The 14202-nt window shown below is 43.9% G+C and overlaps 2 protein-coding genes across 7 annotated transcripts in view; one reads left to right on the plus strand and one right to left on the minus strand.

Annotated features, from left to right (window-relative positions):
* Positions 1–10931, plus strand: part of RAPGEF2 (Rap guanine nucleotide exchange factor 2) — a 179802-nt gene extending 168871 nt beyond the window's left edge. For all 6 annotated transcript variants that reach the window (XM_021396687.1, XM_021396683.1, XM_021396685.1 and 3 more), the window contains 3 exons: positions 926–1485; positions 7368–7673; positions 8911–10931. In XM_021396687.1, the coding sequence (XP_021252362.1) occupies positions 926–1485; positions 7368–7673; positions 8911–8936 (892 nt within the window). In that variant the 3' untranslated portion in view covers positions 8937–10931. The remainder of the gene's footprint in view (positions 1–925; positions 1486–7367; positions 7674–8910) is intronic.
* On the minus strand, positions 1775–4813 carry LOC110398773 (endogenous retrovirus group K member 113 Gag polyprotein-like). The gene is given in 2 exon segments (XM_021396716.1): positions 1775–3427; positions 3429–4813. Coding segments are annotated over 2 exon segments (1398 nt in total). The 5' UTR covers positions 4646–4813; the 3' UTR covers positions 1775–3246.

Here is a 14202-nt window from a genome sequence, read left to right on the forward strand (position 1 = left end):
CTCTGAATCTCTGTCAGTGAGCCTCGGCCTGAAAATAATTGGAGCTCTGGTTCCTGTTTAGTTACCAGTTGCTTTTCTGAGCTATTATTTGAAAGCTTCAGTTCTCTGATTTTGTGGCTTATAGTCCTGTAGGGTCTGCGGATGATGGGCCTGTTCTGAAAGCAGTGTGCTTTGGCTCTGGGAATCGCAGGCTACACAAGCTCTTTAATCAGATGGGTAAAATATTTGAAAGAACAGGGTCCCAATCTGTACAGCAAGCTGCCCTGAAACCACAGCTCGCAGCGGTCCTGATAGCTGCTCAGGGAAGCTGACACTTTGTTGGGTTTCACTGCTGCTATGGAAGTGATAGTGTCAGACATCCTCAGCCACTGGAAGGCTATGGGGAACATACTCGGTCTAGGAAGTAGCATGTTTTTCCAAAACTAGTATTAAAATCAATTTCCTTTGCAAGAAATACTGGTGAGTTGGCGTTCAGAGTTGTGAATAAGCAGAAGTCTAAATCTGAGTTTCGGTCATTTCCTGATAAATCTCAGCTTCTAACTTTTAGTTATTTGCTTTGCTTGTCTGGAAAAGCGGTAGGAATCTGTCTATCGGTCTGCTCCCTTTAATTCTGTATGTCAGTTGTGTTTGCCTACCTTAAAGGGCTGCTGCAAAGTTAAGATTTTACTTGAAGTGGCTCCACTAATGTGTTAAGTTTCATCAGGAGAGCTGTCCAGTGATTATTCTTTTTGGCTTTGTTAAGGATGAGCTTAAAAGGGAAGTGTTATGTACTCAAAATCAGATTAGTCATTTAAGCAAGTACAATATAAATTGCATCAGAACTTTCAGTACACTCGTTTTCTTGTTTGCTAATTCTTTGTGTGCTTTGTAAATGACCTCTGCTTTCAACACTGGATTTTTTTTCCGCTCTTCACTGTGCATCTAGATCTTATGCACCGCTGTCAGATAACAGAGGCCTGTACGCTGGAGCTACTGTTCTGTCTTCTCCTAGTACAGAAGAACTGTCACAGGATCAGGGGGACAGAGCTTCACTCGATGCAGCTGACAGTGGCCGTGGTAGCTGGACTTCTTGCTCAAGTGGTTCTCATGACAACATCCAAACAATACAGCACCAGAGAAGCTGGGAGACGCTGCCTTTTGGACACGCTCATTTTGATAATTCAGGCGATGGAGCAGGACTGTGGGCCTCAGGCAGTCACGTGGACCAGCTGATGTTCTCCGATCATGGCACAAAGTATAGCTGGCAAAGTCAAAGTAGGGAGGGCCTTGATCAAGCACAGTCCAGAGCAAGCTGGGCATCCTCAACAGGCTACTGGGGAGAGGACTCGGAAGGTGACACTGGTACCATAAAGCGGAGGGGCGGGAAGGATGTTTCTATTGAAGCTGAAACCGCCTGCGTAACATCTATACCAGCAGAGGACGCGAAGCCAGCTCCCATGCCCACTCACATACCGGTAACACCAAGTAGTACAAAGGGGCTTATTGGTAAGTTAAATTTCATTTTAATTCATTTGCCTATGGTGCTTAGTGTTGTTCTAAAACTATTTTTCTTTTGTCTGGTTTGATTTTAAAGCAGAACTGAACATTTTGTAGTCTCCAGCTTTTTGCCCTTTCACTGGTTTTTTTGCTAGAGGAATAATCATTTATGGCTGCTTCTCAGTTCTGGCAGCTCCTTTGTGTTTTGAGAGAGCCTGCTGTACATCATAAAAAAAAAAAAAAAACTAGCTCAACTGCTGGACGGTGTTTTCAGAATTTGATGTATATAGGTGTCTGTTCTGAAATGTGAATTACTCTCCACAGTACAGCTCTGTACTCTATATTTAGGTATATTTATAAATGTGGCCTGATTTATTTTTTTAGAAGTGTTTTCCTTTCTACATTTGTATAACTAGTCTGATGATTCCTTACTTCTGAATTTTCCTTACTTCTAAAAACGGGGTCACTTTGTGCTTGGACACTAGCTGAGGTGTTTCTTTAGACTACTGAAAATGAAGAGATTCCTGAGAAATTAGAGCTGTATTACACTGATAATCATTCAGTGATCAGATAACGTATAAATTAAAGGTAGCTTTCGCAGTGTTTTAACATTTCTCATATTGCTGCTTCTCCACATCCCAGGTGTCATAGGGCCATCCAAGACCCCTCTACATTTTTTCCTTCTTTCATTTCCCTGTGCTGTGAGTGCCTTTCCTCAAGTTATTATGAAGAGCTTTCTGAAAGCCATTTTGCTTTGACACAGCTGAAAAAGTCTGCCACATTGAGGTCATGCTGAGACCATTGTGATAAACTGCTTTTCCATTTTCTGCCTGAGTATATTGCTTAGCAGTGGCCCATTGCTGCAAAGCTTGGGTGCAGATCTGAATCTCTGAACTGTGAAGAGGAGGACGCTGCTCGGTTTAGGACTCGAGGTTCTGATTTGCACCAATCTCTACTTTTACTCTTTGATGCACTTGGTTTCCTGTTGCCATGTGAAGGCAACCCTCTGTATTCACCCTTGCACGCTGAGACCAAAACCCTGGTCCAGGCCAAACACTGCGTATAGGCACCAATATGGTGAGCAGCAAAATGGCGTTTATTGTAACTTTACAGCATCTTATAGCCTTGTTAACTTTATCTGTGTCCACTAACAGAGCAGGGGAGGTCCTGCCATGTCACATCTCGAATGCCTCGCTTTTTGCCTACTACATATCCCCCTCCCCATGCTCAGCAAAGCCTTGTCCTATTACAGCGCGACCGCAAGTATCCTACCCCTATGTCCATTTCCTATCTAAGTTATCTACTATTAAAACCTTATGCCTACCCATATGTGTGAGTGATAGGGTTGTATGCATCCTACAAGGCAGGGTGTGCATAGCATTATAATAATAAGCATTAGAAGCGCTACACCTACTCCTCTAAGTATCTGTGCGAGCCATGGTCCAAGTCCACCAAACAAGTTCTGTAACCAGTCGCCGAACAGATCGATGTCGGTCCTTATCTTCGGGGTGTGTTCCTTCATCCATTCCAGCCTTTTGTGTATGGATTCACTGTGGTCTCCGGTTCAGGCTTCTCAGGTTTTGGCTTCGGCCTCCCCAGGAACAGTTTCTGCGAACAAAAGGCTCAGATCCTGATTAGTTCCTTCATCCTCGACATATTTGCCGTCACATGTTTTACTGACAGTGGCCTTGGGCCAATAGCAAAAGGTCTATAGCTGCTCTATTCTGCAAAAGCGCGTGTCGCACACTATTCAAATCTTCTAGCATTGCATCAAGTACAAGTGTCCTGCGGCGAACACGCCACTGATCTGCATTGGCGTGTGGTGTGTCCGCTCCTGCCACACAGTTGACAAACAACGCCACCAATATTTCTGGCGCCGCATTGCATCTTAATGTGGCCGTATTCACCACAGCGGTAGCAGGGGCCTCTAGAGGAGAGCCTCAGGGGGGCCAACCACCGCCATGATGGCCGCTGCAAGCCCCTCGTTCGTCAGGGGCATGGACTTCTGTTTGTCCAAAACATACTTAATAATCTTTCCCGGCGTAGTTACTTTTCCAGGGGCTGACCGTAAAAGGTCTCTCACGCCCTCGAGGGACTTCTGTTTTAGGCAATCTACAATCACTGGGTTATGTACCACCCTAGGTATGTCCGACCCTTCCACCACTTTAATAAATCTGTTAGCAAATTCCTGAAACGATTCGGTCAGGCCCTGCACTATCTCTGACCAAGGGGTCGCGGGCGCCGCACTATGGGCAAACTTCCTAAATGCAGCAATGGCCGCATCAGAGGTCGCTAGCACTTTACCCGGCCACAGCAACGTAAGTTGATCTTGAGGGGTCCCGCACATTCCTCCAGCGGCACCCGTGAGTCTATGTAAGTCAGTACCATGTGCAGGATGACCTGGATCATTTTGCGCTGCTGCCACTACTGTTTTAAGCTGACTGGCCCACTCCTCCTTCCAGAGGGTGTATTGTACAGGTTCGAGGATCATGCGCATAAGACTCTCAATATCATGGGGAAGCAACGGGCCCGGTGCCGTTAAAGCTTCCAAGGTATTTAAAGTCCGGGGCGATCTCAGCCCCTTCTTCTCCACTGCCTCCAATAATCACGTGACTCCTTTCGGGTCTAATGGGACCCATGACACTGCCCCGTCATCACCGACCACAGCGCGAAACGCACGCACTGTTTCTGAGAGGCCCTTCTTGTCTATCGCTTCGCTTATCTTCGCCCAATCAGCGATCCAGGCACGCCCCCAGGCCCTGCCCCATTGTATCTCCGCCTTTACCGACGTTACCCCTCCCCCAGGTGGGCCGGGTGGAGCAGATGGGCTGCCCATTGATGGGTGGATACAGCCTTCACTGGTTTCTGCCCCGGAAACATTGTGCAATAAAGGATACAACGACTGTGGCCGATATGGGGGTGGAGACTTGAGAGTCTGCTGTGGAATGTTTTGCGAAGATAGTGGAGGTTGTTGCAGCACGCCCTTATCGCATTCCTCCGCAGTGGCCATCATGGAAGCGGCGCCTGGCGCGGGGGTGGTCGGCACCATTTTAAGCAATGGATCGTCTTCAGAACTCCTGCAAGAGAGACTATCTCCTGGCCGGCCCGGACCCCCCAGATCCGGAGAATCTGCTGGATCAGGCCCCAACCCAAGCAATAAGCGCGCCATAGTCAAGGACTTTTTTCTTCCCTGGTGGCTTTCAAAGCCCCAAGAATCAGGCCCCAAGTTTTTAGCTCTGCGGCTTTCTGAGCGGACATTGCATGCTGCGCAAGAGCCATCATAAGAGAGTCCCACGTCTGATGGTTAAGAACATCGTGGGGGGAGGTGAGCGTGCCCTCTCGCTCTAAACAGGAGAGCACTGCGCCAATTTCTTTCGCAGAAGGAGAATTCTTTCCGCAATAGTCTTTGCAAAATGAAAGCAATACCTTAATAACTTGTTCTATGGCTGTGGCGTCTACCCTGCCGTTAATTCACGTGAATCACCGTCTTCCGCAATGCGCCGGATGCATGGGGCCCCAGGGCCTCCAGTCTTCTGTGGACACTCCCCCACGCTGCAGGCTACGGTGCCAGCCTAGCACCCGTGCAAGCAAACACAGCAAGGGTTCCTCACACGGGGCACCATTTGTTGCCATGTGAAGGCAACCCTCTGTATTCACCCTTGCACGCTGAGACCAAAACCCTGGTCCGGGCCAAACACTGCGTATAGGCACCAATATGGTGAACAGCAAAATGGCGTTTATTGTAACTTTACAGCATCTTATATAGCCTCATTAACTTTATCTATGTCCACTAACAGAGCAGGGGAGGTCCTGCCATGTCACATCCCGAATGCCTCGCTTTTCGCCTACTACAGTTTCCACCAACAAGCGTGCTTCCAAACTTGCCTCTTGAGGCTGAACATTGCGACTATGTTTTTAGACATTGGAGGACGTGAAAAAGATCCCAAAATTGCAGCTGTATAACTTTTGTACATTCAGTACTATTAACTGTGCTTGCAAATGCAGGTCTGGGTATCGTTGATCTCTTGTAATATAGTTCAATAGAATTTTTCAACAGAATTTCTTCTACATCAAAATTACTTAAAATCAAAATTACTGAAATCTTTGAATAAAAATTCTCAGAAGTTTGTTTGTGTTGCTTTGCTCGGTTGCATGTATCTGTCCAAGAAAAGTATGTGAATTCCATTGAAGATGATTTGGTTTGCTATAATAGCAAGGCAAAAGCCTGCCAGCCCAGTTATACCGGTTGTAAGCTGGTACTGCCCTTTCAGTCCATTTCATACTGCATAATGCAGGGTGATATTGTCCTCATGACTTGTGTAAGAATATATGGGGTATGACAAGGAAAGGAAAGTAAATTTGCTGTGCCGGGCTTTTTCCTGCTGTCTTTGCCTTTGTACTGTAAGTGATTGCATGAAAGGGTTAGACTCTCAAAAACTGTTCAGGCTCAAAGTCGTAATTAACTTGATTAAATATGCAAATCCACAATACAGACTCATAAAACCAATGCCTGTCTGGTCTGTTCCGGAAGGTGTTTAAAACTCGTCACTCTTTCTACCCTTGAAGCTCTCCGCAAGGGTACTCTGGATATGGCCAGAGTTGATGCTTGTTCAGGTAAACAGATAAACCTCAATGAGATCCCCAAAGTTTGTGGTCTTTCCTTTTCCTGAGCAAAATCTTGTTGAATTAGTGTTCTTGCAGGAATGGTTTGAAGACTATTGCAGAAATTAAAACCGTAAGAGTAGTGGTCAGTGATGCGTTCAAAAAGCATGAGAATGAGGTCCATTTCTCTTATCTCTTCGAACTGTAGCTTTGCCTTATTTAGTGTTATGGTTTTGTGATTTTTTGTTGTCGGTATTCCACATCATTACATCATGTAAGGTACGGGCACTTAAAGAGTTAATTCTCCGGTTACTGTAAACTGCCTTTTTTGGCGTGGCCCTCTGAGGGGGAGGGGAGGAGGTGCACTCCCCAGGGGTCTTTGCGGGAGAGGGGGTGGTGAAGCCACGTGGGAGACGCGGGGTCGGTTCTTCCCAGCCTGGCGGAGAAAGCACGTGGTCCTCCTGCATTTTACTGTGTAAGATTTTCAGCCTGTAAACCCTCTATCATAATTCTACTAGCCTCATTTTGATATATTTAGTAAAATTAGTTGTTCCTCCTCAGATCGGTGCCGCTGTTTTTTGTGTTAGATCCGTCTACGGGTCCCCCTCTTCCCAGGTTGCGGCTCCGCGGCTTCTCTGCCGCTTTAGCCGCCGGACCGCCCGGGGGCTGGCTCTTATTGCCGGCGATTTTTTTTTTTCTCTTTCCTTCTTCCTTTCTCGTTTTTTTTCTTTTGGGCCTGTCCCCCCTTGTCACGGACGCAGATCCTTAGACAATCCCGTGACATTTAGTAAGGTTTATAGAAAGAAATCAGGTTCTTTTCTCTTTTTAACCTTTTTTTTTTTTTTTCCCTTGCCTGCAAGCTGCTAAGAATGAAAGAGAGAAGCTTTTAGGGACAAAGTTCATCTTCAAGATTAAGGTGGATGTGCATTTGGGGGGATGCCAATATTCGTGATTGCTGCTGCTTTTGTGGACTCTTGAGTCTTCTGTGTCACTGGTCTCTTTGACCAGTGAATGTTTTATTCCGTGTAATTGATGGAACAGCTTCAGCTGCTAAGTTAGAGCAAATTCCTCATGTAATTTGGTGAATTTAATTACACTTGCATATTCTATGTTTTCTTGAATGGTTTATTTTTCAAGATCTCATTATCTACCATACAGTATTTAACTTTTGTCCTTCATCAGGATTTTTCCTCCTGGGATCATGAGTTGATCAATATTTAACTCTCACTGTTTATTTTAATCGGAGCAGTTTTCCTCTATTATTTCATAATAATCTATTTTCCTTGCAGCACGAAAAGAAGGTCGGTATCGGGAACCGCCTCCAACTCCTCCTGGTTATGTAGGAATACCTATTGCTGAGTTTGCAGAAGGTGTTTCCCATCCAACCAGAAAGCCTCCGGATTACAACGTAGCACTTCAGAGGTCTCGAATGGTGGCACGGACATGTGAGACCCATGGGACGTCGGCTCAACAGCAGCAGTCACATGGCCATTCAACTAGCAGGCCTGTGAACAAACCTCAGTGGCATAAACCAAACGAGTCAGATCCACGTCTTGCTCACTATCAGTCTCAAGGGTTTCCCACAGAGGAAGATGGTAAATTTCTAATTGTTAAATTTTGAGTGTGCTGCATGCAGATGTGTTCATTGTTCTCACAGTCACAAAGTAGATTAAGTGTGTGATTACTGCAGTAGAAATTCTTGCTATAATTTGAGTTTCCATCTTTCAAACCTTGCTATTGTTTACCTTTTGGAAGGAGAAGTATTCAGTTCATGCAAAACATCCTTTAAAATTTGGAATGTATGTCTGCCTGAATCTTGGACAGCCAAGAACTTGGCTTAGGTGTCGTCTTTTGCGATGCCTGTATTCCAGCTAAAAAAAAAAAAGCCTGGGTGCTCTGAAAATACCTGGCGTTTGGCACAAGCTCAAAGTACATATCTCAGTCTTCAAATGCCTACCCCAGGGAGCATCGTCCATCAGGTTTAGGTGGATAGTCACTCCTCATTTTAGCTGAAACTCTTATATTCTGGACACTGGGTCTTCCATTCCAACTGTTTCATGTAATTTTGCTATCTTGCTTGCCAGTCTTTACACTTTAGCTTAGCTATTGTGATATAAAGATGATGCACACGTGGTCTTTCTGTTATTCCATGCAGCACAAGTGTAAGTGGATTGCATCTTCAGAGCTAGATGCTTGCAGCATGAGCAGGGTAATGCTCAAGTCACACGTTTGAAGCTTGGATGCTCTGTTTTGTGTAATGGTAGAAAGGCTAACTTTCTCCTTCCATCCCTAACTGCTTAGTTTCTAAAGCTTTATGTGCAGTGTGAACTCTGCAATCAAATGTGATGAAAAAGATGAGATCTCCGTAATAGAATTAGCTCAAACTTTAAGAACTACCGTGGCAGTTTGAGAATTTGAATTGCATTTTAGCAGTGACAACGGTAGCCACAGTCATTTTTATGCAATCTTAATTTAAATAAATCACTAGGAAATAGTGACTTCTGGCAGATATATTAGGAGAAAAATGTAAGAACAGCTTTATGAAGCTATTAGATATGTAGGAGTAGCTGTTGTGTTCTCGGCCTGAGAACATTGCACCTAGCTCAGCATTAGCGATTGTCTTATTTTCTTTGAGAATAAAATTTCAAAGAAGCGCTTCTCGGGAGACCTGAAATGTAAAGATATTTAGTGTTTTTGCTTTCTTTTTTTTTAATATGTACGTAATGGAGAGGAATAGAAAGCACGTGAGCACAGTACAGGTTGTTTCATTCAGTAGCAATCTTGATCAGCATGAACTAAATGATATTTTCCCCTATCCTATTGTGTTTGCAGAAGATGAACAAGTCTCTGCTGTGTAAGACTTGAGGCTTCTCTGGATCCAGAGAGAGCCACCTTAAAGGAGAGCACAAGAAGACGTCCCTAGAATAGAAGCCTTGGAACAAGAGTTAAAGGATGGTGGACCCGTTTGCCTCCTTCCCTGCCTTAAAGCAGCATGGGGCTTCTTCCTCCGCACCCACAAAACCCCGCCCCCCCTTCCTTCTGTCCCTTCTCCCCTTGCATGTGAAATACTGTGAAGAAATTGCCCTGGCACTTTTCAAACTGTGTTGCTTGAAATGCACAGTGCAGCAATCTCCGAGCTACCGCTGTCGCTGTCTGCCGCATCACACGGTATCATTCCAAATTCCAAGATCATCACATCAGGATGATAACTCTGGCTGCACTTCCCAATGCCTGGAAGGGTTTTTTAATCTTCCTTTTCGATTTTAATTGTGATCCTAGCGCTTAGTCTCGTTGGGATAATGCGATAAACTAGTTGTCAATTTACGTTGGCCTTTAACCTACCAAGAGAGGAGTGCATTGAAATCCTTCAAGGAGGCAGTGCTTATTTGCTTGTTTACAATGCCTTTGTTACAATTTTGTACGTTTGTGTTCTGAGATCAAATACTGCATCTGCATAGTAATTACAGTATTATTTCATACCTGTAAGTAGGGTTGCTGGCCTCAGCTCCCGGACAGCATCTATCTGCCACCTGGCTGAGCAGGGCAGAGAAGGGAAGGCGGAGGCCCCAGGACGCAGCCTTTCCTAGCTGTCTAGCTTCAATCTCAGTGTGCCCCAGCCTGTAAGCTTCCCAACTCATGCCCGTTAGTGGGGACGGCATCAGGTCTAGGGTCAGTGCGGAGCCACGTGCTTACAGCTCTCCAATGAAGGAACAGTGGACACCGTGCCTCGTACCTGTGCCTTGTGGGATACAGGACGGCGTGCTCAAAACAAAGTGTCCCATTCTAACGAGACAGATGGCAACCTCACCTTTAAGTTATATATTATTTCTATTTTTGTTTTATTTTTTACTCTGTAGTAGGTATATTACAAGAAAAATTAACTGGATAACATTGCAGTGAAGGCAAGCTGGGATGTCACAGCTCCTGTCAGCTGTTAATATTGATTTAATAACCTCCATCTATTGTCTTGGCATTCGGGGGATAAACAAGCCTTTAAGTAAAGAAGAATAACCTTTTTAGATACGCCAGCCTTTGCAATGCAGAAATAGTCACCGTTGTTAATGGCTTTGTGGAACACTGCATGTGTAGAGAAGGCCAATGTGTAGCAACCACCTGCTCACAGCTGCTATTAACCTATAACGACTGAAATGACCCTCCCCTCTATTTTTGTGTTGTTTTTGCACAGACTCCGGAGAAGTGAAGGCTGCCAATCCGAGTAGTACTCAAATGTGAGGAACTGCTGGTCTTGGATTTTTTTTTTCCATTGAACTCAGCTGATCATATTGATCAGTAGATATAAGTAAATAACTTCAACTTTTAAAGATCAAATTGCAGTGTTTTTTCACTGTATCAGGCAAATGTCAGTGCTTTATTTAATTATCTCTCCTGTAATCATAGCTTTTGTCTCTTTGCTTATATATCACGTTGTCAATTATGCATTTGTAATTTTACATGTAATATGCATTATTTGCCAGTTTTATTCTAAAGGCTATGGACCTCATGTGCATATAGAAATACAAAATCCTAGCTCTATCACACAAATGTTGCACAAATGTTATATAAGCATAAAGTAATAGTAGACCATAGGACTGCTAATCTCAGTTCGCTCTGTGACGTCAAGTGCAGAATGTACAATTAACTGGTGATTTCCTCATACTTTTGATACTACTTGTACCTGTATGTCTTTTAGAAAGACATTGGTGGAGTCTGTATCCCTTTTGTATTTTTAATACAATAATTGTACATATTGGTTATATTTTTGTTGAAAATGGTAGAAATGTACTATGTTTATGCTTCTACATCCAGTTTGTATGAAGCTGGAAAATAAATAAATATAACATTAATGAAGTCCATATTGATTCTTATGCATTTTACATGTTCCACGTACTTGAACAAATTTATGACAAAATTTTACTTCTCTGTGTATTAATATTAAAGGGACGTTGCCAAGCCACGTGGGCAAACAATCGGCGTGGAGTTTTTCTTGATGTACGCTTGTGCCGCTGTTAATTCAGGGGAATTTTGTACGCATACTGCTGAACGAGCGACTGATGCGTATCCCCAGCAGAAAGAGTTAGGGAGCTCAAAAGAGGAGTTCCTGTAGGAATGCTTTTACACATGTATAGCACGTAAACAGTTTTAAAGGAAGACTCATGTTGATTGCCTATGCTGTATGGCGTGAAAGTAGAGAAGGTATGTTGTTCAATTTGGGTAGGGGAAGGAGGGAAAATAATCCATTTGAGTTTTGACTAAAGAAGGTATTTCAAGTAATAAAGGCCCCTTAACGGCCTCCTCAGTATTAAAATCCCTGTTAAACTCAACTCCATGCCTGACCTTGGCCGCCTGAATCAAGCGCCGTCTGTGCGCTTGATTTTTTTTTTAATCTGAGACTTAAATGTTGGGCCCATTGAAAGTGCTGAACACTCGCTACTTTTAAAGAAATACAATTGAAAAATAAAGCTCTGTTTGCTCCAAAACTAGCGAGAAACAAAACAAGGTAACAGGCTTCCTGTCTTATAGGGATCGTACCGTAGTTGAGACCAAATCAACTCTGAGGTATGCAAATATTGATTTAATTACGAGTATTAATACTTCTGTATTTCCTGATATGTGATGAAACCTCAAAAAGACTTTTGTGGACAAAGCTTATGTTGCACCAATGGCCTCTGTAGCATTTATTAATGCCATGGATCTATTGAGGAAAGTGTGAACATTGTTAAATTACTCTGAAAAGCAAGTGACCTGGGAGAAAGCAGCAAACAGATACAGTGAGTGCGTTTTAGTCACCTATCCTTTAAGTTTTCAGGCTCGCTCCTGAAAATGGGGTGCTTTGAGGGAAGCCTGGGAGTGCAAGCAGGTGTATTGCTGATGTAAAATGGAAGTTGAATGTTTTTTTTTTTTCCCCCACTGTAAATGTGATGAATTAAAATTGTCGCTTTTACTGGATGATGAAAATCTTTGAAGTTTTATCGTCTTATATACAACAGCTATCCAGGAATGAATAAATATGCCCCAGGTAACAGAACATCAGCTGCTGCTCTTCAAATTCATGAACTGAAGCCATTATGTCTCAAGAACAAGCCAGGAAGCTACGAATCTTGAAGGCATTTCTACTCTTGGCAAGCGTGAACTGCCTAACCAAACATGCCATTCCAAGAAAAAAAAATTACCACTTGCCCCTGGGTCGGTAGCTGTGGCATGGATACTTTGCCTGGGTGCTGCATGCAATTTTTTGGAGAATTTTTGTGTCACTAGTGAAATGAGAGGGGTTTTTAGCTAGTTTCTCTTGAGTTTTGTGTAATGGGTAAGTCTGAGCCATGGCTTTGTCTAACAGGAGGTAGTTTGCGTGACCCAGTATGGCTTTCCTTCCTTGTTGATCTGAGCCCAGCTGAAACGTATGGAATTGGTGTTGATAGAAGGCAAACCTTCAGACCTTGGCCCTGCTTTTTGGTACAACTACAAAGGGGTGTTCTGATTTGTTAATGCAGGGAACCCTCATGTAATCCCCTTGATACGCATTCAGTCTTGGGACAAGATGGCCTCAGTTGCTACTTTTATGAAAGGCTTTGGCACAGCCCTGGCAGTCAAAAGGTAATGGTAATGTTATTGTCACGTGAAACTTCTTAGGTTGGATAGTACTCTTCCTTTCTTCTTTTCCTTCTGTCATACGGTGGTTTTAGGTTCATTCTGTCACTATCAAATTAAGTTAGACTTCTGTGGGACAGGGGTGGGAACTTGTGCAGCCTCTCTGCATCTTGTGCGGTTGGATTTTTTTTAATGTAGATGTCCAAAACTGCTGGTTTTAAGTGCTTTGTTGGCTAAGAAAGGGTGTCCTTAGCTGCTTCTCCTCTTTCTAGCACAAATGTGCTTTTCCATTTCTCATGCCTCCTTCATTGTTCTTCGGATGCCTGGTTTTCCCTCCCATTAACCTCTTCCTGTTGCTTATCTTAGCTGCTTGCTCATGCAGCTTCTGCTCCTGTGCAGAGTGTGGTACCACCCATTTCCTTCCTCCCGGATGCGGTTTGTGTGCAGTCTCCAGAAAGAATGCCAGGAGGCGACGCTTCAATGTTCAGAAAGACAGAAGTGCATCCAGACAGGGCAAGCTCATGCTTCAGCAGGGGGGTCGAACTCAAAGATCTCTTTGAGGTCCCTTCCAACCCCTGCAATTTTGTGATACATTTTTTTGTCTGCATACACATGCCCTATTATTAACTATAGAGTAACACCTACTCTGCTGCTTTTAATTATGTTTGACCAATACGCGTTCTTTCCAGAAAAACATGCTCCCAGTTACAGAACTGGTGTTGCTAGCAGCCGTGCAGGACTGCATGGCCTTCATTTTGGGTACTGGCCACTTGCTCAGATGGAAGGACTCCACTCAGGCACACCCAATGGCCAGCTTCCAGAGGGATGGGTGGAAGCCTTCTTTCAGGTGCAACTCTCTGGATCTTCATTGAAGTGGGCATGTGGCAGGTTTATTTAATGCCTCTGACATTTTCCTGTATCTCCTATAATTCCTTGAAGATGGTTTCCAGCTCCTGGATGTTTATGTTGCAGGTGTTAAGGAGCCAATGAGTTGCATCCTCCCCATTTCCTGGTGACGTATAATGTAATGTAGCAATCTCAGCTGGTTTGAAGTAGCTTACAAATTCTAATAATTCCTGAATAGCTGAAGCGAGATAATGTCTTTAGGCACCTAGCATCACACTTGCCCTTTAGGGGATTGGACTAAGGCTTGCCAATGTCAGCAAGTGTCCTACAAAGCAGCAGTGCGGTCAATTTTAATTTCATTTTCCAAGGAATTTCTGACAGGCATTTGAAGATGTGTCTATAGTTCCCTTTGTGTTATCTTTACGTTAGGGACTCCAAACACCATCACTTGTGGGCACTGCTCCCTTAAAGGCTTATTGCGCATCTGGTGAATACATTGAGGACAAATGTTTTCGAAATGTCTCCCCACTTGCAGAGTGTGCAGTTACTCTCTTTATTCAACCAGCTGATAACACTTATCGTTATCACCAGCTGGGGATAAGTTGGTTACCCATTCATTTAAATTGTCTGGACCCAATGCTGACATGCTTTTGGTGTATTTACAACTGCTGGCTTGGGAGTTAGATGCCTCAT

This window comes from Numida meleagris, chromosome 4 (assembly GCF_002078875.1).
Source record: "Numida meleagris isolate 19003 breed g44 Domestic line chromosome 4, NumMel1.0, whole genome shotgun sequence".
Taxonomy (NCBI): domain Eukaryota; kingdom Metazoa; phylum Chordata; class Aves; order Galliformes; family Numididae; genus Numida; species Numida meleagris.